This window comes from Micromys minutus (genome assembly GCF_963924665.1).
Source record: "Micromys minutus genome assembly, chromosome: 6".
In the NCBI taxonomy this organism is placed as follows: Eukaryota; Metazoa; Chordata; class Mammalia; order Rodentia; family Muridae; genus Micromys; species Micromys minutus.
Genome location: NC_137975.1, coordinates 39,969,699 through 39,997,072, shown reverse-complemented (window position 1 = coordinate 39,997,072; position 27,374 = coordinate 39,969,699). Strand labels below are relative to the sequence as shown.

Sequence of the window (27,374 nt, the reverse complement as noted above, 5' to 3'; positions counted from 1 at the left end):
TGAGCCCTGCTTAGTTGATTCTATGGGCCATGTTCTCATGGTGTCCTTGACCCCTCTGGCTCCTACATTCTTCCTCCCTGTCTGCTCTGGGATTCCCCTGTCTCTGCCTAGAGTTTGGCTGTGGGTCTCTGCATCTGCCCCCAACAGTTGCTGGATGATGGCCTTCTGATGGCAATTGTGCTAGGCATGGATCTATGAGAATAGTAGAACGTCATTAGGAACTATTTTATTGATTTTTTGCCAGTGTCTTAGGTTTTTCTTGCTGTGAAGAGACACTAAGACCACAACAATTAAAAAAAAAAACATTTAATTGGGGCTGACCTACAGCTGAGAAGTTTAATCCATTATCATCATGGTGAGAAGCATGGTGGCATGCTTGCAGACATGGTGTTGGAGTAGTAGCTGAGAATTCTACACTCAGATTATCAGGCAGCAGGAAGACTGTGAGCCACTAGGCCTGAGACATCAAAGCATCCCCCCCCCAGAGACACACACCCAACAAAGCCACACTTACTCTAACAAGGCCACGCCTCCTAATACTGCCACTCTCTACAGACCTGAGGGGGAACATTTTTATTCAGACCACCATACCAGTCATGCTAGGTTCTGTCCTAGGCTATTTTGACTCTACTTCCTGGCCATCTAGGCAGTTCCAGGCATGGGATCCCTATTGCAGCATGAGTCTCTAGTTGAAACAGTCATTGCTTAACCACTCACAAGTTTTGTACCACCATTGCCCCAGCATATCTTGCAGGAAGGACAAGATTGTAGGTTGAAGGTTTGAGGCTGGGTTAATTAATGTTCCAGTCTCACTGCTGGACATCTTGCCTGGTTACAGAAGATGGTGGTTCAGGCTTTATATTCTCCAGTACTAAGAGACTTCACTAGGGTCATTTCCATGTATTCCAGGGAGTTTCCACTGCACTAGGTTTCTACATCAGCCCCAAATGCTCCCCACCCCCAGTCCCAGTTGTTTCTTTCAGTATTCTCTTCATTCCTCCCACCTCCCACCCTAACTGATTCCTTATGTTTCTATTCCCATCTTCCAGTTCATCCACAAAAATCTATTTCCCCAGGTTCCAATTCTTAATTAGTCACTCAAGTGACTTTTTTTCATATTCATGAAAACCTTCCAAGCTACATAAATCTCTCCTCCAAGATTTCAGTATATTTTCAAAATTTACCTCAGAAGTCATTGAACAAATTACCTGTTTTTGGCAAATGTAAGTCCCATAATATATAAAAAGACTCCATCTTCCAAATCTGTTGGTGATTGTAGTGATTTGAATTAGAAATGTCTTTCTTAGTCTTAGACATCTGAACACTTGGTCCATAGTTTGTAGCATAGTTTAGGGTGCCTAAAGTGATGCAGCCTTGCTGGACGAAGTATGTCACTGGGTCAGGCTTTGAGATTAAACCTGCATGAGAATTCTAGTTCACCTTGTCTTTTTCATATCTTTATTTGAAGATGTGGGATCTCAGCTTCCTGCTCTCTTGCCCCTTTGTCTGCTACTTGCTTCCATGCTTCCCTACTATGAAGGACTCTTTTATTTTATTTTTTTAGGGTTGGGTGGAGGGTTAGATTTGGTGAGTTTTTTTTTTTTGGGTATACTTTTTTTTTTTTATATTGAAAATAGATTCTTGTCAGGAAGAGACTAGGGGAGGGGATGGAGGGCTAAGATGTAATATATGAGAAAAGAATAAAAAACAAAATCAACCAAACAAAAACTGTCATACAGATACAATGGATGGCCAAGCCAGATTCCAACATACGTTATCAGAATTCCAGTTCTACACTTTTAGCTTTTTTACTATAACACCTGTGTTTTCTAAATACTGATATTGCGTTTATTTACACACCAAAATGCACTTCAGCTTCTACATGGTTTTGTGTGCATATTATCACATAATGAAAAAAACCTGCTAATTTTCTACAGTTTATATCCACCATTTTCTTCTCTTATTGCACATACCAAAATGTCAAAATAATTTTGATCAGTAATTATGAGATTAGGTGGACTGTTTATATACTCCTGTTTTTAAATGTAATTCTCACTATTTAGAGTGCTGCTTTAATGTTTCAAAGATTATTTTATATATGACATATTTTTGTATATATATATATTTAATGTGTTCTTTCTTGTTTTGACTTAGTTTTATTTTAAAAAGAATCACTATTAAATTTTATTGAAAACTTTTCCATCATCTATTAATAACATTGTTTTTTTCTATTTTGATTTATTAAACTTATGTTAACAGATTTCTGACACTTGAAAAAGCCTTGAATTTTGCCTATAAGATTAATAACACTTGGTTATTGATTTGAAAAAGGAAAAAGAAAATAGATTCTTTTCTCATGTAATATATCCTGATTATAGTTTTCTTTCCCTCTACTCCTCCCAGTTCCTCCCTCTTCCCTTTCTCCATGGATCCACCCTTTTTTTGTCTTTCATTAAGATAAAAACAGGCTTCTCAGAGATAAGAACCAAATGTGACAAAATAAAATATAACGAGATGAAGCAAAAGCAATCATAGTAATGTTGGACATGGCAACTGAACAGGAGGAAAAGTGTCCCAAGATGAGGCACAAGAGTCCGAGACCCAGTCTTTCTCAGTCAAGAGTCCCATAGAAATACCAAGTTAATAGTTATAATATATGCAGAGGACCTGGTACAGACCATGTAGGCCCTGGGCTTGATGTTTTGTCTCTGTGAGCTCATATGTGTCTTGTTTAGTTGATTGAGAAATCCTTATTTTTCCAGTGTCCTCCATCCACTCAGGCTCTTAGAGTTTTTTTTTTTTTTTTTTTCTTTTCTTAACCTTCTCTTCCATGGGATTCCCTGAACTCTGAGGGGAGGAGGGCATTGATAGAGACCTCCCATTTAGATAATCTCCACATAATGTTTGGGTCTAATCTACACTATGTATATCTGATCCCACCATGATGAACTCTCACCCCTTTGTATCTATAAGCCATAATCAACCTTTCCTTCTATCAGTTGCCTTGGCTGTAGCATTTTATTACATCATAACTAATACAATGATAACCATAAAAATTAGGCATCATTATAACAATGGTCTAAGGGTTAAGATTTTATTAGGTAAAGGAGAAATATTTATGCTTTATAACTTAATAGTTAAAAAATGTTGGTATGATTCATTAGTTTAGTAATAATGAATAAGTATTTTACTAATTTAAGGGCATTATATGTTAACACAAATTTAAAAATATTCAATAAGTATTCTTCTCTAAACTACAAACCACAAATAACAGAGCAGCTACTAAACATATTAGTACTTCATATTTGCTGAAAGCTGTAATATCGGGGCATTAGTTTCTCTGAAAAAAATAATACATAGGGTTTCATTTGGGTTTTTAAAGCAATTTTCCTTAAGATACAAATCATTCCATGGCTTATCTATTTACCTCTTAATTTTTCTTTTTGTTAAACATTTCTGTTGTTTACATCTCAAATGATATCCTACTTCCTGGTTACCTCTCCACAACCCTCCAAATTCCAGCTGTGCTCTCTCCCTCCTTCCCTTTGCTTCTATGAGGGTGCTCCCCACATACCAACCCACACCTGTCCGACCAACTCAGCATCCTCCATACAGTGGAGCATCAGCCCTCCATAGGACCAAGAACCTTCCCTCCCATTGTTGTTATACAAGGCTATTCTCTGCTACATATATATCTGGAGCCCTAGATCCTTCACTGTACACTCCTTGATTAGTGGTCTAGACCCTGGGAGCATGGTTGGTCTGGCCAGCTGACATTGTTCTTTTTATGGGGTTGCTATTCCTGTCTGCTCCTTCAGTCCTTCTGCCAGCTTCCCCACTGCTGAGCTAATGGTTGGCTGTGAGCATCCTCATCTGTATTGTTCAGGTGCTGGCTGAACCTCCTAGGGAACAGCTACACCAGGTTCCTCTCAGAACGTGCCCCTTGGCAATAGCAACAGTGTCAGGTTTGGTGTCTGCAGACAGGATGAATCCCCAGTTGGGGAAGTCCATGGATGACCCTTCTTTCAGTCTGCTCCATTTTTGTCTCTGTTTTATTCTTTGGACAGCAACGTTTCTGGGTTAAAAATTTTGAGATGGGTAGGTGACTCCATCGCTTGACTGGGGGCTGAGCCTACTGGAGGTGGTCTCTACAGGTTTTATCTCCCCTTTGTTGCAGTAAACCCCCCAGGGGGTCCTTGGAGCCTCTTGCTTCCCTGGAGCCTCTTGCTTTTCTGGAGTCTGGGACCCTTCAATGACTACCCCAAGTTCCTCATCTCCCAAGCTATATATTTCCATTTGATTTCCTGACCCTCTGTACCTCTTTCCCATCCTTTCAAGTACATGATCCTGGAATTTTCTACATGATAATTGCCAGTTGAACAGGCACAATTTGTTGAAAATATTGTCTTTTTTCCATTGGATGGTTTTAGCTTCTTTGTCAAAGGTTAAATAGATTTGTGAGTTCATTTTTGGGTCTTCATTTCTATTCCATTGATCTCCTTGCCTATCTCTGTACCAATACCATGCAATTATTTTTTTTTTATCACTGTTGCTTTGTAGTACAGGTTGAGGTCAGGGATGGTGATTCCCCCAGAAGTTCTTCTATTGTTGAGAATAGTTTTCACTATCCTGGGTTTTTTGTTATTCCAAATGAATTTGGAAATTGCTCTTTCTAACTCTGTGAAGAGTTGAGTTGGAATTTTGATGAGGATTGCATTGAATCTGTAGACTGCTTTTGGTAAGATGGCTGTTTTTACTCTTTTAATCCTGCCTATCCATGAGCATGGGAGATCTTTCTATCTTCTGAGGTCTTTTTTTGATTTCTTTCTTCAGGGACTTGAAGTACTTGTCATACAGATCTTTTACTTGCTTGGTTAGAGTAACACTAAGATACTTTGTATTATTTGTGATTATTGTGAATGGTGTCATTTCCCTAATTTCTTTCTCAGTCTGTTTATCCTTAGAGTAATGAAGGCTACTGATTTGTTATAATTAATTTTATATCCAGCCACTTTGTTGAGGTTGTGTATCAGGTTTAGGAGCTCTCTGGTAGAATTATTGGTGTTGGTTATGCATACTATCATATCATCTGCTAATAGTGATATCCTGACTTTCTCCTTCCCAAGTTGTATCCCTTTGATCTCTGTTTGTTGTCTAATTGCTATTACTAGAACTTCAAGTACCATATTGAATAGGTAGGGAGAGAGTGGGTAGCCTTGTCTTGTCCCTGATTTTAATGGAATTGCTTTGAGTTTCTCTCCATTTAGTTTGATGTTGGCTATTAGTTTACTGTATATTGCTTTTATTATATTTAGGTATAACCCTTGAATTCCTGATCTCCCCAACTCTTCAATACTTTTAACATGAAGGGGTGTTGTGCTTTGTCAAAGGCTTTTTCAGCATCTAATGAAATGATCATGTCATTTTTTTCTTTGAGTTTGTTTATCTCATAGATTACATTGACGTATTTCCTCATATTGAACCACTCAAGCATTCCTGGGATGAAGCCTACTTGATCATGGTGAATGATTGTTTTGATGTGTTCTTAGATTTGGTTTGCAGAAATTTAATTGAGTATATTTGCACTAATATTTAGAAGAGATGTTGGTTTGAAGTTCTCTTTCTTTGTTGGGTCTTTGTGTGGTGTAGGGATCAGTGTAACCTTGGCTTCATAGAAAAAAATTGGGTTGTGTTTCTTCTGTTTCTACTTTGTAGAATAGTTTGGAGAGTATTAGTATTAGGTCTTCTTTGCAGGTCTGAGAGAATTCTGCACTAAAACCATCTGGTCTTAGGCTTATTTTGGTTAATAGACTTCTAATGACTACTTCCATTTCCTTAGGGGTTATGGGACAGTTTAGATGTTTTATCTGATTCTGATTTAACTTTGGTCCCTTGTACCTGTCTAGAAAACCATCCATTGTGTCTAGATTTTCCAGTTTTGTTGAGTACAGACTTCTGTAGTAGGATCTGAGAATTTTTTTTTGAATTTCCCCATTATCTGTTGTTAAGTCTCAGTTTTCATTCCTGATTTTGTTAGTTTGGACACTGTCTCTGTGCCCTCTGGTTAGTTTGGTTAAGTATTTATCTATCTTGTTGATTTTCTCAAAGAACAAGTTTCCAGTTTTGTCAATCCTATGTATAATTCTCTTTGTTTCAACTTGGTTGATTTCAGTTTCTAATTTGATTATTTCCTGCTATCTACTCATCTTAAGTGTGCTTGCTTTTTTTTTTTTTTTTTTTTTTGTTCAAGAGTGTTCAGATGTGCGGTTAAGTTGCTAGTGCATGATCTCTCCAATTTCTTTACAAGGTCACTTAGTACTATGAGTTTTTCTCTTAGTGCTGCTTTCATTGTATTTCACAAATCTGGATATGCTGTGCCTTCATTTTCATTTAATTCTAAAAATTCTTTGGTTTCTTTTTATATTTCTTTTCTGACAAAATTATTATTGATTAGAGAGTTGTTCAGCTTCCATGTGTATGTGGGTTTCTGTTGTTATTGAAGACCTGCTTTAGTCTGTGGGGGGTCTGATAGAATACCTGGGACTAATTTAATGCTCTTTTATCTGTTGAAGGTTGTTTTGTGTTGGATTATATGGTCGATTTGTGAGAAGGTACTATGGGGTACCGAGAGGAAGGTATAGTCTTTAGTTTTGGGTTAAAATGTTATGTAGGTACCTGTTAAATCCATTTGCTTCATAACTTTTGTTAGTTTCACTGTGTCTCTGTTTAGTTTCTGTTTCCATGATCTGTCCATTGGTGCCAGTGAGATGTTGAATTTTCCTACTATTATTGTTGGAGATGCAGTAATGTTTCTTTTAAATATTTGGGTACTTTTGCATTGAGGCATAGGTATTCAGAATTTAGAGTTTATTTTAGTGAATTTTTCTTTGATAAGTATGTAGTGTCTTTCCCCATGTTTTTCCTAACTTTTTTGTTGAATGTCAATTTTATTGGATATTAGAATGGCTATTCCACCTTGTATCTTAAGTCATTTTTATGGAAAACTTTTTCTATCCTTTTATTTTGAGGTAGTGTTTGTCTTTGTCACTGACGTGTGTTTCTAGTATGCAGCAAAATGTTGGGACTTATTTACATATCCAGTCTGTTAGTCTATATATTTTTATTGGAGAGTTGAGTCCAATGATCTTGAGAGATATTAGCAACCAATCATTGTTTCTTTTAGCTATTTTTGTTGCTAGAGGTTGAATAACGTTTGTGTGGCTCTCTTCTTTTGGATTTTTTGTGGGAAGATTTATTTCTTACTTTTTCTAGGGTATGGTTTCTCTCTTATTGTTGGAGCTTTCATTCTATTACTTTCTGTAGGGCTGGATTATTGCAAAATATTGTTTAAATTTGGTTTTGTTTCACAATACCTTGTTTTTTTAAAAATCTATGGTAATTGAGAGTTTTGCTAGGTATAGCAGCCTGGGCTGGCATTTGTGTTTTCATAGGGTCTGTATTACATCTGCCCAAGATCTTCTGGCTTTTAGAGTCTCTGTTGAGAAGTCTGGTGTAATTCTGATAGATATTCCTTTACATGTTAATTGACTTTTTTCTCTTACTACTTTCAATAGTCTTTTTCTGTTCCATGCATTTGGTGTTTTGATTATGTGATGAGAGGAATTTCTTTTTTGTTCCCATATGTTTGGTGTTCTGTAGACTTTTTGTATGTTTATAGGTATCTCTTTCTTCAGGTTAGTGAACTTTTCTTATATAATTTTGTTAAAGATGTTTGCTGACCCTTTGAGTTGGGAATCTTTACCCAATTCTATACTTACTACTTTTAGATTTGGTCTTTTCATCATGTCATGAATTTCTTGAATGTTTTGAGTTAGGAGCTTTTAAGCTTTTGTATTTTTTTAGACTTTGTGCCAATGTCTTTTACGGTATTTTCTAGGCCTAAGATACTCTTCTGTCTCTTTTATTCTGCTGGCAATGCTTGAATATGTGACTCCTGCTCCCTCTGAGAAAATTTTCATCTCCAGGGTTGTCTCCTTTTATGCTTTTTAAAAATGTTTTTGTTTTCATTTTTAAGGTCTAAATGGTTTTTTCAATTTATTCACCTGTTTGTGTTTTCCTGTATTTCTTTAAGAGATTCATGTGTTTCCTCTTTAAGTCTTGCTACTTCTTTACCTATGTTCTTCTGTATTTCTTTAAAAGGAGTTATTTATGTCCCCTTTAAAGTCCCCTATCCTACTCATGAGATGGGATTTTAGATCTGAATCTTTTTTTAAAGATGTGTTGAGGTATCTAAAGATTGCTATTGTGGGAGAACTTGGTTCTGGTGTTTCCAAATAGTATTAGTTTCTGTTGCTTATGCTCTTGCACTTGCCTCTCACCATTTGGTTATCTCTGATGTTAACTGCCCTTACTATCTCTGCTGGAGCCTGTCCCACCTGCTAGCTTGTCCTTTCTGTTATCCTCTGATCCTGGATGTGTCTGAACACCTGGGGGGAGTCAAGATGCAACTGAATGTGGGGTGAGTGGGTGTGGATTCAGAGCACATACTCTACTTTAGGCACAGGTACAAACAGGAAGTGGCGTGGGACTCTGTCTGGGCAGAGTCCCTGTGTCCTCACCTCTTCATATTTTTATATTGCTAACTCTTCATATTAAGTTAAGCTAAAGCAGTAAAGCATTTTTAGAAGTCTAAGAATTTTACTGTAAGAAAAATGGTATCTAGCAGTAGCTGAAGTCCATGTAGTGTAGACTGTCTCAGTGGTTATATTACTTTCTGATGTGTTAGGATAACTTGGCTGTGAATCTGTGCATCTGTTCTCACCATGATGGACTCTTATTCCTTTGTATCTATAAGCCATAATCTACCTTCCCTCTGTCAGTTTCTTTGGCTGTAGTATTTTATTACAACAACATGAAAGTAGCTAATATAACATGTGCTGCCTTTATTCATCACCATTTTTTTTTTTTTGTAATTTCCTTATCTAAGTAAAAGCTTAATAAGGATATGCTCAAGTCCACAGTTCTGAAGAGTGCACCAAAACTGCCCGATGCACTCTTATTAAGTTAGTGTGTCTGGCATGGTTTTCTTACCAATATTAAAGTAATGATTACGAGTACTACTTTTTTGTGTGGCAGGAGGACAATACTTTTGGAGTATGATCATGCCCTGATACAAAGCTTAAGAGAGAGAAATAGAGGTAAGATCTCTTGGTAATTGTATTCCAGAAGTAACGCCAGAGTAAGAAAGTTCTAATTCTAAATGTTTTCAAAACCAACTGTAAGTTGCCTTTATTTTTTTCTTTCTAGTTTAGAGTTCAAAGTAATGAAGAAATTAATTATATTAAATTTTCAATCTAAAATGGTATTCTTTGAAAAGAAAAGTGGACTAATTTTGACACTTAAAATAATATATGTCTTTGTACGTATAAAAATATTCTTAAAATTTTTATGTCATAATAATCATCACATTGTAGCAAATTGGGCATGTTATAAAATAAATTTAATTTTTAAAAAGAACAGATTTAATCAAATAGTTGAATATTATTTACTTAGTAATAAGTGTCACTAAATGCGAATGGTGTTAATTCATTTTGTTGTTTTTTTTCCCCTGTGTTGTTAGTCAAAAAACTTGACTTTCTGAGTTTTCAAACTCTTCAGTCAAGACTATAACACTCATTTACTACTTCTGTGACTTTATATAATTTTTCTAATAGTTGTACATGAATGTATTGTCTTTTTATCAGTCATACTTCCATTTTTTTCACTCCAATTCCTCACCTGTAACATCCATAATTTTCCTTTTTCCTTCTTTCAATATCCAATGAGTTAATTTAATGCTGCTGTACCTGCATGGTTGTGGTACCATCTACTATAAATGTGTAGCTTTTCAGAGCCAACATCTTTGAGGAAAACTGACTCTTCCTCCAAAAGAAGCCATAAATGCCAGTAGCTCTTCAGGTAGGAGTGGGACCTTCATAGGATCAAGTGTGTGATTTTTAAATGTCCCCACTTCAGGTGACTGCTTCTTGTGATAATACACAGGAATACTAGGCTGACTACATCTATATTATATTAAAACATCATTAATTTTGACAGGGGGTTTAATCCAGGGCCCCATTGTAGGTAAGTGCTGTAATCCATTAGCTATTCAAAGCAATCTCATTAAAATCAGGAATGAGATAGGGCTGTCCATTATCCCCACATATTTTCAGATAGTGCTTAAAAAACTAGTAAGTATAATAAAATAAGAAAAAGAAATGAAAGGGATACAAGTAGGAAAAGAAGTTAAATAGTTCCTATGTGAAGACAACATGATATTATATATAAGTGATTCCCAACCAGAAAACTTCTAGAAATAATCTACAATTCCAGCAAAGTGATGGGATACAAAAATTTACTTACAAAAATTAGTAGCTTTTTTATATGCCAACAACAAATCACTCTGAGAAAGAAAGCATGGTGACACTCCCATTTGCAATAGCCTCAAAAACCTGAAGTGTCTAAGAATAAATTCAACTAAGAAAGTAAAGACATTTCCAATGAAAACTTTAAATCTTTGAAGAAAACTTTTAAGAAAGAAACTAAAAAATAGAAAGTCATTTTATGCTAATGGTTTGATAGAATTAGTATTCTAAAACAGACCATTCAACCTAATGCAATTTGCAGATTTGATGCAATCCCAATAAAATTCCTATCTCATTCTTCCAAAAAACCCCCCACTAACATTCATTTTGAATCACAAAAGGCCCAGATAACCAAAGTTATCCTGATTCAAGCTTTTTTTTTCCCATTTAGGGTAATTTGCCTTTTTCATTTAGGATAATATAGGTTTAGGTAGAATATAATGGACCAAGTCACATATAAGGGAAAACTCACCTGAATGACAACAGCTGATTTCCCAGTTGAAACTTTAATAGCTAGAAGAGTCTTGAACAGTATACTCAAAGATCTAAAAGACGAAGAATGCTAATATAGATTACTGTTCCCAGTCAAACTATCTACCACAGTTGAAGAGAATGAGAAATCTTCCATGACATAAACAAACTGAAATATTTTATGCCCACCAAATCAACTTTATACAGAAGACTGGAAACAATATTTCAGACTCAAAGGGAAATGCACATAGCCACAAGAATATAGAAATAAAACAAATGAAACTCATGGAGATTAAACACTCATCACTGAATGAGGAAAGACCAAAGTAAAAATCAAGACAAATTAAAAAATATCTTGAAGTAAATAAAAATTAAGACACAATACAACCAAGCTGCTGGGACACACTGAATGTAGTACTATAAGGGAAATTCATAGAGGTGGGTGTCTTCAGCCAATAATCAGAAGGAGCATAAATAAAAAACTTAACGGTACAACTCTAGAATTTGGAAAACCCAAAAGATACCAAGCTCAGGTCTAGTAGACTCCAAAAAGAAATAAAATTAGAATAGAAATTAATGAAACACAAATGAAGAGCAAAAAATATGTTGTGGTTTGAATAAAGATGGCCCTCTTAGGCACACACACACACACACACACACACACACACACACACACACACACACTCATATATACACATGAATGCTTAAGATGGAGTTTTCAAATACTCAACCAGGCACAGTCTCTCTCATCCTTTACCAGGATTGTCAGGATGATATTGCTGCAGGATCTCTTTGCAGTTTTGCATATTCCCAGCCATGGTGATAATGAACTAAACCTCTGATCTTATAAGCAATTCCCTAATTAAATGCTTCTCTCTATAAGTGTTTTCTTAGTCAAGGTGTGTCTTCAACACATAGAAAAGTGACTAAGACCAAAGTTGGTACCAGTGATTGGTATATTGCTATGATAGGCCTGACCACCTGTTTGTTGGAAGACTGTGGAGGATTTGAGGACTTTGGATGCTTTATGTGAAAGCTTTCTGGGCCATCCTCTTAGGAGCATAGACAGTGTTGCTGAGGCAGTGTGGACTCTAAGAATTATCACAAGACATCCCAGAGGGAATGAATATTAGTAAATGCCCTAGAGACTGTTCTTGGGATAGTTTGGTGAAAAAAAAAGTGGCTGTTTTTATGCTATTGTTTTAAAATTTGCTCGAGGCTAAATTGAAGGGTTTCAGATTATGATTTTGGCAAAGGAGATTTTATGACAGAATAGCATTGAATGTGTCATGCAGTTATTAGAAATCCCTCATGTAGATCTATATGGAAAAGAAGTAACCTGGATGAAGAGAAATATAATGTGACCAGTTGTAGGAGAAAAAGAGCACCAGGAAGTATAATTGAGCTAAATTCAGTGCTCAAGGAGATAAAGCATTTAAAGAAATACAGGAGGTTACATGGAAGAAAGAGTGGTGACTAGGGTGAGATTCCTCACCCCCACCTCTAGTTAAACTTCCAAGTTGAAAAAGAAATTTAAGAAAATCTTCAGCAATGAAGAAAACCATCAATAGCAGAAAGCTGATGTAAATGTAATTGATGGATGGGGCCAAGATCCAGCCCCATGAAGCAGCAAACCTTGAACAATATCAGCTATGTTGTACCAGTTTTAGAATCAAGGATATAAAAAGGGGGACTGTAGGCTAAGGAAAGCTGAAGAAGTCAGAGTTGTCCGTGGATGGAGGCTCTGTGGGCCATTGTGTGAAGCTGTGAAGGGTGAAGCCTAGATTGTGTTGGAGACTACTATATGCTGGAGTTGCCATAGTCATGGCATATAGCATACTTGCAGAGGAAAGCTGTGGACTGGGTATAGAATCAACTCAAGAAAAAGAAGGTCTGTTGCAGTCAATAAAGTTGAAAGGAGTTAGAGATCTGAAAAACGTTTTGACATGAGACATGGAGATGTAGAATTAGGCAGCTTGTAGACATACCATAATGGGGGCCAGGAATGAACAAAATCTAAGTTGTAGTTCTTTGAGAAGATAATTCAGATTGTAAAACAGAAGTCCAGTTAACTGAAAGAAAGAAAGGGATGACTCTATTTAACATAGTCAGAAGTGAACAGAGAAATATTACAACAGGTATCAAAGAAATTCATAATACAAGGAATTACCTTTACAACGTATATTCCCTTGAATTGGAAAACCTAAAAGAAATGTATACATTTCACTAAAGTTAAACCAAGAAGTGACCAACAACTGAAAATAGACCTGGTGTTCTTACTGAGGATGTTCTCCACATATCGATTTGTTTGAACTTAGTCACAAGTTGGTGGTTGTATTGGGGATGTTTAGGGAATATGACTTGTTGAAGGAAGTATGCCACTGGAGGCAGGTTTTGAGATCTTTGCAGATAGTCCACATTTCCAGTTTGCTGTTTCTCTTTCACTCTAGTGAGTCAAAATATGAGATTATAGTTTATGACTCCAGCCTCCATACTTCCCCATTGCTATGCCTCCCTGGTATGATGGTCATGAGTCCTTATCCATTTGGGATTGTAAGCCCTAAAACCCCTTCTTTTGCTCTCAGTCCCATATTGAACTTGAGTTGGAAGAAGCTGGTCTCAAAATGGAGGGCCATGATCCAAAGGAACTAGAGCAGCTGAGAAAGCTGTTCATTGGTGGGCTGAACATCGAAACCACAGATGACAGCTTAAGAGGACATTTTGAGAAAGGGGCACACTTACAGACTGTGTGGTTATGAGAGATCCTCAAACAAAACATTCCAGAAGCTTTGGTTTTGTGACCTACTCTTGTGTTGAAGACGTGGATGCTGCAATGTGTGATTGGCTACACAAGGTTGATGGATATTTGGTGGAAGAAAAGATATGTTTCTAGATAGGATTCTGTGAAGCCTGGTGCCCACTTATGGTGAAGAAAATTTTTGTTGGTGGTATTAAAAGGATACTGAAGAATAAAATCTGAGAGACTACTTTGAAAAGTATGGCAAGATTAAAACCATCGAAGTTATGGAAGATTGGCAGAGTGGGAAAAAGAGAGGATTTGCTTTTGGATAATCATGACACAGTTGATGAAAATGTTGTTCAGAATTTGTGCCTAGAGCCACAGGCAGAGCCACCATTCAACCATCAGGACTAGTGGTCTGCCTGCAGAAAGCTGTACACCCAGAGAAGACCCAGGAATGCTCTCCTTCCTGAGCCCATGGGCCTCCTTCTGCACCTAGAGTTAGAGCCAGCCCATCACCATCATCAGGACTCACAGCCTGCCCATAGAGAGCTGAACACCCAGGACCAATCTACCTCTGGAGCCCAGTGACCCACAGACACACAGGAGAGACAAGCTCAATTCAGAGACAAAAATATCAACTAACATCAAAGATAAGACGATGGCAAGAGGCACGTGCAAGAATCTAAGCAACTGAAACCAAGACAACCTGGCAACATCAGAATCCAGTTCTCCTACTGCAGCAAGTAGTAGATATACCAACTTACCAGAAGAATAAACTTAAAATTGTGCCTCATGTTGATGATAGAGGGTGTCAAAAAAGAAAAACCCACATGACCATCTCTTTAGATACTTAGAAAGCATTTTAAAAAATTCAATACCTCTTGATGTTAAAAGTCTTGGAAAGAGCAGGAATACAAGACCCATACATAAACACAGTAAAAGTAATATAGAGTAAACCAATAGCCAGCATCAAACTAAACAGTGAGAAACTTGAAGCAATCCCACTAAAATCAGGAACTAGACAAGACTGCTCACTCTCTCTCTACCTATTTAATATAGATCTGGAAGTACTAACCAGAGCAATCAGACAGCAAAAAGAGGTCAAAGGGATACAAACTGGAAAAGAAGAAGTAAAAATATCACTATTTGCAGATGATAGGATTGTATACTTAGGTGACCCTCAAAATTTTACCAAGAACTGTTACAGCTAATAAACAACTTCAGTAAATTAGCTGGATGTAAAATTAACATGAAAAAAATCAGTAGCCTTCCTCTACTCAAAGGATAAACAGGCCTAGAAAGAAATTAGAGAATTGTCCCCCTTCACAATAGTCACAAAGAACAAAAAATACCTTGGGGTGACCCTAAGCAAGCAAGTGAAATATCTGTATGACAAGAACTTCAAGTCTATAAAAAAAAAAAAAAAAAAAAAAAAAAAAACTCAGAAGGTCAAATGGTCTCCCATGCTCATTGATTGGAAGGATCAACATAGGAAAAAATGGCCATCTTACCAAAAGCAATCTACAGATCTAATGTTATCCCCATCATTATTCCAACTCAGTTATTTATAGAGTTAGAAAGAGCTATTTGCAAATTCTTTTGGAATAATAAAAAACCAGGATTGCAAAAACTATTGTCAACAACACCAAAAAAACCTTCCAGTAGAATCACCATTTTTGACCTCAAGGTGTATTACAAATCACTAGTGATAAAAACTGAATGATATTAGTACAGAGACAGGAACATAGATCAATTGAACAGAATTGAAGACTCAGTAATGAATTCTCACACATATGGTCACTTGATCTTTGGCAAAGGCACTAAAAACATTCAATGGAAAAACGACAGCCTCTTGAACAAATGGTGTTGGTTCAACTCACAGTCAGCATGCAGAAGAATGAAAATAGACCCTTTCTTATGTCCTTGTACATACCTCAAGTCCAAGTGGATGAAAGTCCTCCACATAAAACCAGGTACACTGAAACTAACAGAACAGAAAGTGGAAAAAAGCTTAGAACACATAGGCACAGGGGAACATTTCCTGAACAGAACACCAATGACTTATGCTCTAAAAGCAAGAATTGACAAATGGGACCTCATGAAATTGAAAAGTTTCTGTAAGGCAAAGGTCACTCTCAAGAGGACAAAGTGGCAACCAATAGATTGGGAAGAGATCTTTATCAAGCCTACATATTATAGAGGGCTCATGTCCAATATATGCAAAGTACTCAAAAAGTTAGACTCTTGAGAATCAAGCAATCCTATTTAAAAATGGAGTTCACAGCTATAAAAATAAAACAAACAAACAAACAAACCTCTTTACTGAGGACTATCGAGTGGCTGAGAAGCACCTAAAAATGTTCAACATCCTTAGTCATCAGGAAAATGCAAATCAAAACAACCCTGAGATTCCACCTCACACCAATCAGAATGGCTAAGATCAAATTCAGTTGATAGCAGATGTTGGTGAGGATGTAGAGAAAAAGAAACACTCCTCCACTTGTTGATAGGAATGTAAACTGGTACAACTGCTCTCGAAATCAGTTTGGTGGTTCCTCAGAAAATTGGACATAGTACTACCTGAGGACTCAGCTATACCACTCCTGGGCATATACCCAAAAGAAGCTCCAACCTATAACAAGGACAAATGTTCCACCATGTTTATAGCAACCTTATTTATAATAGCCAGAAGCTGGAAAGAACCCAGATGTCCTCCAACAGAGGAATGGATACAGAAATTGTGGTTCGTATACACAATGGAGTACTACTCAGCTATTAAAAATGAGTTCGTGAAATTCCAAGGCAAATGAATGAAACTTGGAGCTATCATCCTGAATGAGGTAACCTAGTCACAAAAGAACACTCATTTTATGTACTCACTTATAAGTGGAAACTAGCCCCCCAAACTTGGAATAACCAAGAAAGAATTTACAGGATTTATAAAGCACAAAGAGAAGGTAGGCCAGAAGATGGATGTCTCATTCCTTTTTACAAGGGAGAACAACAACAACAGCAACAACAACAAAACACTCATGGGAGGAAATAATGGGACAAATTCAGGAGTAAGGATTGGAGAAAAGATCATGCATAGATTGCCTCACCTGGGGATTTCTCCCATGTGCAGCCACTAAATTGAAGCACTATTGCTGATGCCAATTAGTGCTTACTGGCAGGGGTCTAATGTGGATGCCTCCTCAGAATGCCATACTGAATCAGAGGAGGATGCTTGCAGCTAACCATCAGACTGAACACGGGGACCTCAATGAGGGAGCTAGAGAAAGGACTGAAGGAACTCAAAGGGTCCAAACTCACAACAACTCCCAGGGACTAAAACACCAACCAATGAGCATGCATGGAGAGACTTATCTCTCCAGGTACATATATGCAGCAGAGGATAGCATTCTCTGGCATCAATTAGAGGAGAGGTCTTTGGTCCATCGAAGACTTGTTTTCCCAGTGTAGGGGAATGCTAAGGTCCTGAGGTGGGAGAGGGTGGTTGGGAGAGGAAGCACCTGCATAGAGGCAATAGGAAGAGGTGTGGGAATGGTATTCAGGAAAAGGGATTAACATATGAAATATAAATACAGAGAATATGCAATAAAAATGTTGTTCAGAAATAGCATACTATTAGTGTACATAATTGCAAAGTGAAAAAGGTCTTTTCTAAACAAGAGATGCAGTTTGCTGGATCACAGAAATGTCTTGGAGGTGGATCTGGCAGCTTTGGTTGTGGAAGGAACTTCGGTGGAAGAGGAGGCTATAGTAGTGAAGATGGCAGCAGAGGTGGTTATGGAGGTGGTGATGCTGGACATAATAGATTTGGAGGTGATGGTGGCAACTATGGTGGTGAGCCTAGTTACAGTAGTAGAGAAGGTTATGGTGCTGGTGGACCAGGATATGGAAGGTGGTAGGCGGAGGAGGATATGATGCTTCCCATAAAGGAGGAAATTTTGGTGGAGGTTATTATGGTGGTGGTGGGAACTAAAATGACTTTGGAATGATCGTTTTAATGTGTCCTTGGATTCAGTTTGCAAGAATTTCATTGAGGATAAGGAGCCTCAGCAGCATTCTACCAGACTTTCCCGAGAGTATTTATGACAAATAGTTCTTATTTAAAAAACTAAAAACTAAACTAAACTAAACTAAACTAAACGAGCATTTCCACTCCACTTTTAGGAAGCCAGTATTACTCTAACACCAAAACCATGTAAAGACACAGCAATGATGTATAGTCCAATATCTCCACTGGACCTAGATGAAAAAATACTTAATAAAACACAAATACAGGTACATAGCAAAAAGATTATCCAACATGACAACATTTGAATTATAAAGAAGATGTTGGGATAGTTCAAAACACCTAAGTCAACAAACAGAGTAAACCTATGAATTGTCTTATGGACAAAAGTCACATGATAATCTCAAAAGATCCAGAAAAGATCTGTGGAAAAAATACAAAATGCCTTCATGGTAAAACTATGACTTCAGGTAATGTAACTCAAAGGGTGTACTTTTAAAATTAGTCACCATAACTTTGTTTTGGTATGGATCTTGCTATATAAAAACATTAGAGTGTGAATATCCAAGAGGAAGCCATGATATCAATTTCTTTTTATGGGCAAGTACAAACATGTCTTCACATGGCTGATTTAATGTTTCCCACTATTATTTTGTGATGCTGAACATTAAATATTCAACTGGGGGGGGGAGGCTTACAAATACTAAGCAAGTACTCACCTGTTGATCTTCAATCTCAAGTTATATATATAAAAGCGTTCACATCTAACTTTAACTTTTCCCTGGGATAGCCAAGTCTGGGCACACTGTGAAAACTTGAGAGAGTTAGTCAGTTGGTATATGTGTAATTTCACATCCGATTGTCCATGTCCTTCGTCCTTGGTAGTTGCTCAGAGCCCATTTCCTCAGGACTTGTTTGTAAACGATCCTCTTACTATTAGCTCTGATTTGGGGGCAGATATAGTCCTAGAAAAGCTGGACAATCAGTCATTTTATTTTATGTATATTGGTGTTTTGGCTAAATTCACTGTGTGTATGCAGTTCTTACATAGGCAAGAAGAAGGCATCAGGTCCCATGGACCTGGCTTCATAGACAGCTGTGGATTCTGGGAATTGGACCTGGGTCTTCTGGAAGAGAATCCAGTGCTCTGAGGCATATCTCCAGCCCCAAATAAACTCTTAATGGTTCTATCACTCCAGTAGTTCTTTCTATGAGAGAAAAACACCCAGTAACATTCAATGATATTTGCACCAAAGGGAAGAATGAGATAATAGTGAGAACTGAGTGATGCTGAATTTGAGCAGGACTGAGGAGGATTAGCAAGATGCAGGCACACATTTCTTCTCCACTAGCAGTCAGAAAAATGTTTGACAGTGTCTTAGTTAAAGTTTTTATTGCTGTGAAGAGACACTATAGCCATGGAAACTCTTATAAAACAAAGCATTTAATTGGGGCTGACTTGCAGTTCAGAAGTTTAGTCTATTATCATGGTGGGAAGCACGACCGCATGCAGGCAGACATGGTGCTGGAGAAGGTCTGAGAGTTTCACATATTGAGCATCTGAGACCTCAAAGCCTGCTCCCACAGTGACATACTTCCTCCAACAACCATACTTGCTCTAACAACGCACACCTCCTACTATTGTCACTTCATCTGGGACTATGTGGGCCATTTTTTAAAACCACATTTGATGGGCTCTTGTCCCTGGACTGTTTCTGTGGTTTTCTGTACTACACAGTATAATGACCAGATGGTGGGCTTGCTTGTGATAGGAGCATTTTACCTTCAACTAAATAGTTTGGGTAAATTTTTAAAGAGGTTCAGTTGTGTCAAGGCAAAAAAGGATTTCGTCTTCAAATTTTTGCTCCTGTAATTAATTTTTCTAGTGTAATTATCAAAAATTAAGCAGTCTGTTGTGCTCAGCTGGGATTGTGCTTGTGATACTTGACAATCTACTGTACGGCATCACATTTCGACATATTTTATTTTTCCTTGTATACAATAAAGGCAAGGAGAAATAACCTGTTCACAAGTAGAAATTTGTAGTGGTGGTAGTATATTTCATATTGATGGTAAAATTTTCTCATAGTTAATACTACACTTTTAATACTTAACAGCATTATTTAATACTTAACAGTAACTACACAAAGTAACTTGTGTCTTTTTTTTGTTAGCATTTCAGAGTTCTGAAAACTCTTCAATCAGGTAGGACTTGTACATTTAAGAAAAAATGTCAACTGATTATAGAATGGGCTGAAAGAAAACTTTGTGTTGCTGTACTTTGTTTTTGATTTCATGTTGTATGTTTAAAACATGTTCTTTACTATATTTATTGTAATACTTATTCAGAAGGAACTGTGCTCTTATGGCATTTTTTAACTAAGCAATCACCATTCAGAGTTTGATTAGCTGTTCTATTAAGTCACAATTAACAAGTATTCAGCTTATGATGTAAATGTCAGACTAGTTCATTCTATAATGAATTATCTTGTTTCTCTTCATAGACTGAAAAGTTCCTGCATAGCACAGGGGCAAGAAATAAATAGATACATATAAAGTCAATTCAGAAAATCAATTATGATTTTTGTTAAATATGCTTTAGAGTTTGCCTAAGAAATACAGATATAATCCAAGAATGTATCTTAATGCTTTAAAAATACTGTTAAATAGTTTTTTATCACACTAAAGGTTGTCAGGCAGATCTCACTTAAGCATGGGTATGAAATCACATGTGGTACATAGCACTTTGGAGAAATACTGTGTGAGGAATGCTTTACTGGGAGTGCAGAGTGCAGTGTGCGTGTGAAGTGTGCATCTAGATCAAGGAGATTTATACTTTAGACACTTAATTCTTTAGTTGGCTTTTGTTGCAAACAATTATCTCAGACTAGGAAAATAAAGTCTTACTTTCCTTATTTTGTTTTTCTACACTGCACTCTTTTCTGATTTTGTACTTCCCCTCATGTTTTGCTTGTTTTCAAGACAGGGTTTCTCTGTGTAGCCATGGCTGTCCTGGAACTCACCAGGCTGGCCTCAAACCCACAGAAGTCCCACCCAACTCTGCCTCCTGAATGCTGGGATTAAAGTGTGCACTACCACTGCTTAGCTTATTTTTACTTTGGTTCATGACTCCTTTTCATGCTCATGGAGGGGAAAAAAAGCACATAAATTTCCAGATTTCAAGTAATATTTGAAAACTAACAAACTGGCCATAGCCCATCAACCTGAGCTTATATCACAAAACAAGTATCGGTTGTGATGAAGGGTCATGGACTTAAAGATACTAAACTAGTATATCTGGGAATAGTAAACACGAATCTCATATTAACTTATTCTAAGGCCAGTTCACTAAGTTTATGGGTGAGTGTTTTATAATAGAATGGATCAATGAGATCAAAAAGGCAGGGGATGGAATAAAGAGGGTAAGGCAGTTTGGAAAGGAACAATATTAGATTTGATTCCAAGGAACAGGAATTTAGAGCAGACATCAGGATCCTGGTTTTATGTATGATAGCCTGACAAAGATAACACAAAAATACAGACAGCAGGTATTGAATGGTTCCATATAAAGGCATGTGAACATCAGTAGTTCAAAGGGATTCTGCCAAATGTGTTCCTTTTGTTTACTTAGTACTGGTAATGGGTGAAGTTCCCTTTGAAAGTTGTTAAGATTACGGAAGACACTGGGGAATGTCTCTATAGAAACTTGAGACGCTGCATCATTTACTTGATTTGGATTAGAGTCTCTTATGTACCCTGGGCAGGTGTCCCCACAATGACATTTCTTTTCCAACTCACTGCTATACTTCTTATGAACATTCTTGGTCAAGGTTTATATTTATATTAAACAGTTGGCACCAGGCTGTTTTGAGTTCATTAGTTCAATGGCCTTCTCATGGCCACCAGACACTGTTGGCTGTAGTTCTCAATAACCTCTGGCTTTTACAGTCTCTCTGTGCCATCTTGTTCCTTATTCCCTGCACCTTTGGGATAGGGACTGTGATTAAGATATCCCATTTGAGTCTGAGCACTCCACAGATACATGCACTCTGCAGTTTGAACATGTGTGAGTCACTATATCAACCACTGTCTTCTGCAAATAGACACCTTTCCGATGGGAACTGAGAAATGCATTTTTCTATGGTACCAGCGACAAATATTTACAAGGAAGTCTGATATAAGGTGTTCTTAGCAAAATAAAAGTAGTTGGTTCTCCTTTAGGGCCTATGAGCTTCCTAGCAATGGATCGTTCTCTGGATTTACAAATATATTTTTTTTCCTGTGAGGAGAGCCTTTAATACAATCAGAAAGCAGTTGGTTTACCCATAGTATTTACCCAGAGTTTTCACATCTGGGTAAGGTTTTTACTGTTCGTACCTTTCTGCCTGCATAGCTTCTTCTAGTACTATGAAATCTCATGAGAAAGAAAGAAGTTTCCTAATAAGTACCAGCTTGATTTCTTCATTTCCTGGGACCACACTATGTGGTGTTCCCTGTGAGCATAGTTTGTGATGTCTTGAGCAATGAAGTCTTACATCCAGTTCTGGTGGGCAACCGAGATTAATTGCAATAGCTGTATTGCAGTTTTTGGTGTGGGTCTCTGGAATTCCACACACAGAACTGAGATTTTTGTCTTGATAATTTTTAGCCTGTATACAAGTCCATTAAAATCCCCCCCCCACATACACATAAAAGCACAAATCAAAAGATAAATCAACGTAAGCAGCGGCTCGGCCGCCCTGCCAAAATGGCGCCGACATATGGCTTGGTTAGAAATAAACAACCTGACTGCGCATGTACATAACCACTTCTGGCACCAAACACACCTGCACGGCATTATGCTAATAAGGTGATCCCCGCTCCGCCAATCCCCAGAGGACAAGTCACATAACCTCAGTCTGAGAAGGATAAAAGGAGGGTGCTCTCGGCACTCGGGGTCCCTGTATCAGCATTGAGGTGTTCCTGAATAAAGGCTGTTGAGAAGAGTCCGGAGTGTCGTGTCTTCCTTGCCAGTCTAGAAATCAAGAAATCAGTGGGGTTGACAAAAAAATTCTCTATCAATAGAAAGGCAACAAAATGTTACAAAATCCTAGATTAAGGTCATAGTTCAGTGGTAACTTGCTTAACACACACAGAAATTAGGCACACACACTCACACATACACTCTCACACACACACTCACACACACACATTCACACACAGATAGAAAAAGTTTTATGGTAGAGGGATAGGTCAGTAGTTAAGATCATATACTGCTGTTACAGAGGAGCAGAGTTTATTTTCCTTGAGGCTTCCATGTGAGATGGCTCACAGCTGCCTGTAATGCCAGCTCGAGAGCATCGGTCACTCTCTTTTGACCTCTGCTGGCACCTGTACTCATGTTCACATGCCAACACAAAGTTACTCATACCCACACATAAACAAAACAGATAAAATAAATCTTTAATATATGTATCCATATTTAAGAAGCTAATTAAAGAAAGGTTGGGCTTCTGTATGGTGTTCAAACATGCTTCGTGTTAGTTATCAATCTTTCCAGCCACCCCCCCCCCGTTCATTCTCTTCTCCCCTACTTAAACCTATGGCTTCAGTTTTTTCCTCTTTCTCTTTGTATCTTTTGTGTTCTAGTACTATAATTTTTAATGTTTCATCTTTCTGTGAAAAACACTTTTATTAAATGTCTCAGGGGAATTCCTCTACTTTTTTTCAGGCAAAGAGGTTTAAAATTGTTTTTAAAGACTGTGTGTGTGTGTGTGTGTGTGTGTGTGTTTATGTATGTGCACATTTGTGCAGGTCTGATGGATGCCAGAGGACCCCTGTAGAGGTGGAATCTCATATCATTCTGAGCTACCTGTCATTAGAACTAAGAACAAAATTAGAGTCCCTCAAAAGAGCAGCAAGTGCTCTAAATAACCATGCCATCTTCTCAGCCCCGCTATGGGTTTTTTTTTTTTTTTCAATAGGTGTATTCCATAATGAAGGAAAAAGTTACCACACTTGAATAATAAAGCTTGGTGTTTGGTCCAAGATTAGAGGATGGAGAGGGATTCATTGCAATGTATATTAAGCTGTCACACTTCTTACACTTCTATGAACCATTGATAGGAAGGTTAGCTCTTTTCATACATGATAGGCAGTGTTTAAATGCAAAGTATTTCCAAGGTACTGCCAAAATATTGTCATGATATGAAATTATAAGTAACAAGTCATCGAGCAGTTCTTAGATCAGGATAGGTGTATGTGGGAATGGTTAACTTAGGGTGGTGTAGACACTCAAGTCAAATTATAGTAGCAAAGTAAAGAAGTATAATTTACTCTATAGAGAGCAAATCCTTTAATTTAAAGATTCATACTTACACACCTTACTGTACTTTCTGCGTTACAGGCCTATCAACAAAGCTGATGCTGAAGCGACCTCACCTATGGTAATTGAGGTTTGCAATGTTGGTCCTGGGGATACATTCTTATCGCTGAACTTAATTTCTTACTTAGAATTTTTAATAACCGTAACTTCTTTTCTCATATAATTACTCTTAGAGAATTTCATACAGTGAATTTTAATCATATTTATCCTCCTCCCTAAACTCCCCTCAGGTCTTTTCCCACTTTTCTACCCTATCATTTATCTTTTCTTATCTTAAAAATTAAATTTATTTATTTATATTGGTCGGTGTGTGTGTGTGTGTGTGTGTGTGTGTGTGTGCACCTTCTTGAGGAGGGCAGAGGATAATTTGCTAGACTCAGTTCTTTTCTTCATCATGTAACCCTTAGGCATCAAAGGAAGGCCCATGGATTTAACTCAGATTGTCATGCTTGACAGCAGGTGCTTTTTACTTGCAGAAGTATTCCCATCCTTCATTCCCATTCCCTTATCCCTCATGCCTTGTTCTTTTTTAAACACATAGTGTCCAGTTTGTGTTGCCCATATATTATCAGTATTTCTTACAAAAACAATTTATGTAAACCCTCTTCACCTACCTGACACAAATTCCAAAATATTCTCTTTGTATGTAATAACATACATGGGTTCCCTTCTACACCCAGCATCTTCATATGAAATTCATGTCCTTACAATAGAAATCTTTGAGGTTTTCATGACTTATTATGCTAAGTTTAGATATACATACTGCCAGGCATGGTGGTGCATACCTTTAATCTCAGAACTTGGGAGAAGGAGGAGGATCTCTGAGTTTGAGGATAGTCTGGTTAGCAGAGTAAATTTGAAGCCAGGGCTACACAAAGAAACTCTCTTGAAAATATAAAACAAAAGATATAAGTACTAATTTAAATGTTTGTTAGAAAGTTCATCTTAGTTTTGGTATAAAATTAAGTAGCATACCTTGTAAAGCTAACTCTCTGTTGAAATGTGTACATGAGCATTTGACTATGAGTGGTTTTTCTCTGCTTCTGTGTTTAATGCAGTCAGTTCTAATGCTTAAGCTTAATCTAGAGAATGTATATAAGGTTATGCATTGAAATATTTTAATTTTAGCAATTCTCCTCTTGAAGTTTAATTACATTCAAAGTACAAAATTGACATTTCTTATAGAAACTCTATTGAAATCAATTTTATCAGGAATCTCTGAGATTCTCCATATATATGTGTTGATGATTTATTTGGGGCTGAGTATCATAAAAGTAAACATATAGTAAATAAATAAGTGGAAGGTAATGGTTACATTCCATTTGAATGTCTTTGTTCCATCATTTTTATTAGTTTTTTGAGAATATTATATAATATTAATATATTTGATCATTTTTACCTCCTCACCTAATTCATTTCAGTTCCATCTTCACTAACTATCCAACTTTAGGTCCTCTAAAAACAAACCACCAAACAAAACAAAAAACTCTATCAAGTATGGTTGATGCTACCTAGATACTCTAGAGTGTGGCTTTACTTTCCCTCTCAAAACTTATCAGTTGCCAATAGCTCCTTAGCTGTGGATGGGACTTTATGCTGGCTTTCCCTCAACATGCTGAGACATTTTGTGGCTTGAGGTTATCCAGACTGTGTATTCTGTTTCAACTACTGTAAGTTCATATGTGCAACTGCCCTGCTGTGTCTAAAAAACAGTTTCCTTATAATAATACATTACTTTTTGCCCTTACAATATTTCTGCCACTTCTTCCACAAAGATCCCTGAGGCCGAGGGGACACCTGTGATACAGAAGTCCTGGTTAGGCCTGATGATTCTGCCATCTTGTATTCTCTGGAACTTGGCCAGCAGTAGGTCTCTGTATTAATTACTATTTATAGAAAAAGAAGCTTTTTTGTGAGCACCAAGAGATGCAATGTGGTGGGTTTATTAATATACTTGGCCTATGGGAAGTGACAGTATTAGTGACACGTATTGGAATAAGTATGGCCTTGTTGGAGGAAGTATGTCACTGTGTAGGCAGGCTTTGAGGGCTCCTAGTGTTCAAAATCTGCCCAGTGCAGCAGAAAGGGCTTCCTCCTTCCTGTCTGTAGAGGCCAGTCTCTTTCTGGCTGCCTTTGCATCAAGATATAGGACTCCCAATTCCTTCGATGGCATCGTGTCAATGTGGACACTGCCATGCTTCTTGCCATGATGACAATGGACTGAACCTCTGTAACTCTAAGCCAGCCCCAATTAAATGTTGTTCCTTGTAAGAGTAACCTTGGTTATGGTGTGTTTCTTCACAGCAATGGAAATCCTAACTAACACATGCACTAATTTATGTATGTAATGATAAATCAGTAGCCATTGGTTTAATACTATACCCATCTAGCTGAGAAATAGTATTAGTTGATTCTTTATGAACAATCTAGTTACAGGTTCTTGGCCAAATATTGGTACCAGGTAAGGGTTTTAACATGTGGTGGGCCTTACATCTAATCATCCAGTGATTGATTCCTTATATGATTTTCATGTTACTATTATACCAACGGGCATGTTTTGCCAGTTTGGTTGTGTTGTAGCTCACAGAGTTAACATATATCAGTGTATATATTTTAGCTGGCTTCTACTCTAGTAGGTTTTCATATGACTTTCTTAAAATTTTAGCTACCCTACCTCCATAATCCCTTGCCATTTTGTCTTCACATCTTCCACAATAATTTATTTCCTCTTTCTCTATTACTTTCCTTTAACATTCTATACCACTGTGTTCTATCTACCCTTTCCTGAGGTCTTCCACAACCATGCTTCCAAACTAAGTTTTTGACATCTATGAATACTACAAATGGAATGCAACTAAAGAGTCAATGTTAGAGTTAACACATGAGAGAAGACATGTACTATTTGTCTTTCTGGGTCTGGGTTACCTCTCAAAGATCAATTGTTTACATCTCTGTTTATTTTCTTGTGGATTTCACATTTTTAAAAACAACAGTTAAACAATATCTAATTGTTTAAATGTACCATGTAGATTTACGTTAAAGTGATACAAGATTGGACAGGAGAGAGATATGTGGGAAAAGGTCTAGGAAGGAGGAAGAGGAGGAGAGTAGGAGAGATTCTGGTAGGAACGGAGATGGGGGCAGATTTATATGTTTCTCTCTGTGCATGTCTAGCTTGATGAGGTTGTTATTATTATTTCTAAGGGTTTCTATGGGTCTTTTTTTCTCATATAGAAGGGCAGTTTGTATCTTTGTTCGTTGGTTGTAAGCTTATTGTGTAGAGGGTTTTCAGATTGAGAATTTAATATATAAAACTGCTTGATAAGTTACTGGGCTTTGGAGTCATGTTTGTGCCAGGTGGTGGAGGAAAGGAACAGGCTTAGACAGTTGTATCCACCCAGGACAGAAGCAACA

General features: G+C 37.3%; 1 protein-coding gene across 1 annotated transcript in view; it reads left to right on the top strand.

Annotated features, from left to right (window-relative positions):
- The window catches only part of LOC308421986 (uncharacterized protein), a gene marked incomplete at both ends in the record, with an annotated part of 98,303 nt that overhangs the window by 35,115 nt on the left and 35,814 nt on the right, over window positions 1-27,374 (top strand). The window contains 3 exons of the mRNA XM_080918481.1: window positions 17,274-17,485; window positions 19,771-19,801; window positions 23,982-24,030. Coding sequence (XP_080774607.1) covers window positions 17,274-17,485; window positions 19,771-19,801; window positions 23,982-24,030 — 292 coding nt within the window. The remainder of the gene's footprint in view (window positions 1-17,273; window positions 17,486-19,770; window positions 19,802-23,981; window positions 24,031-27,374) is intronic.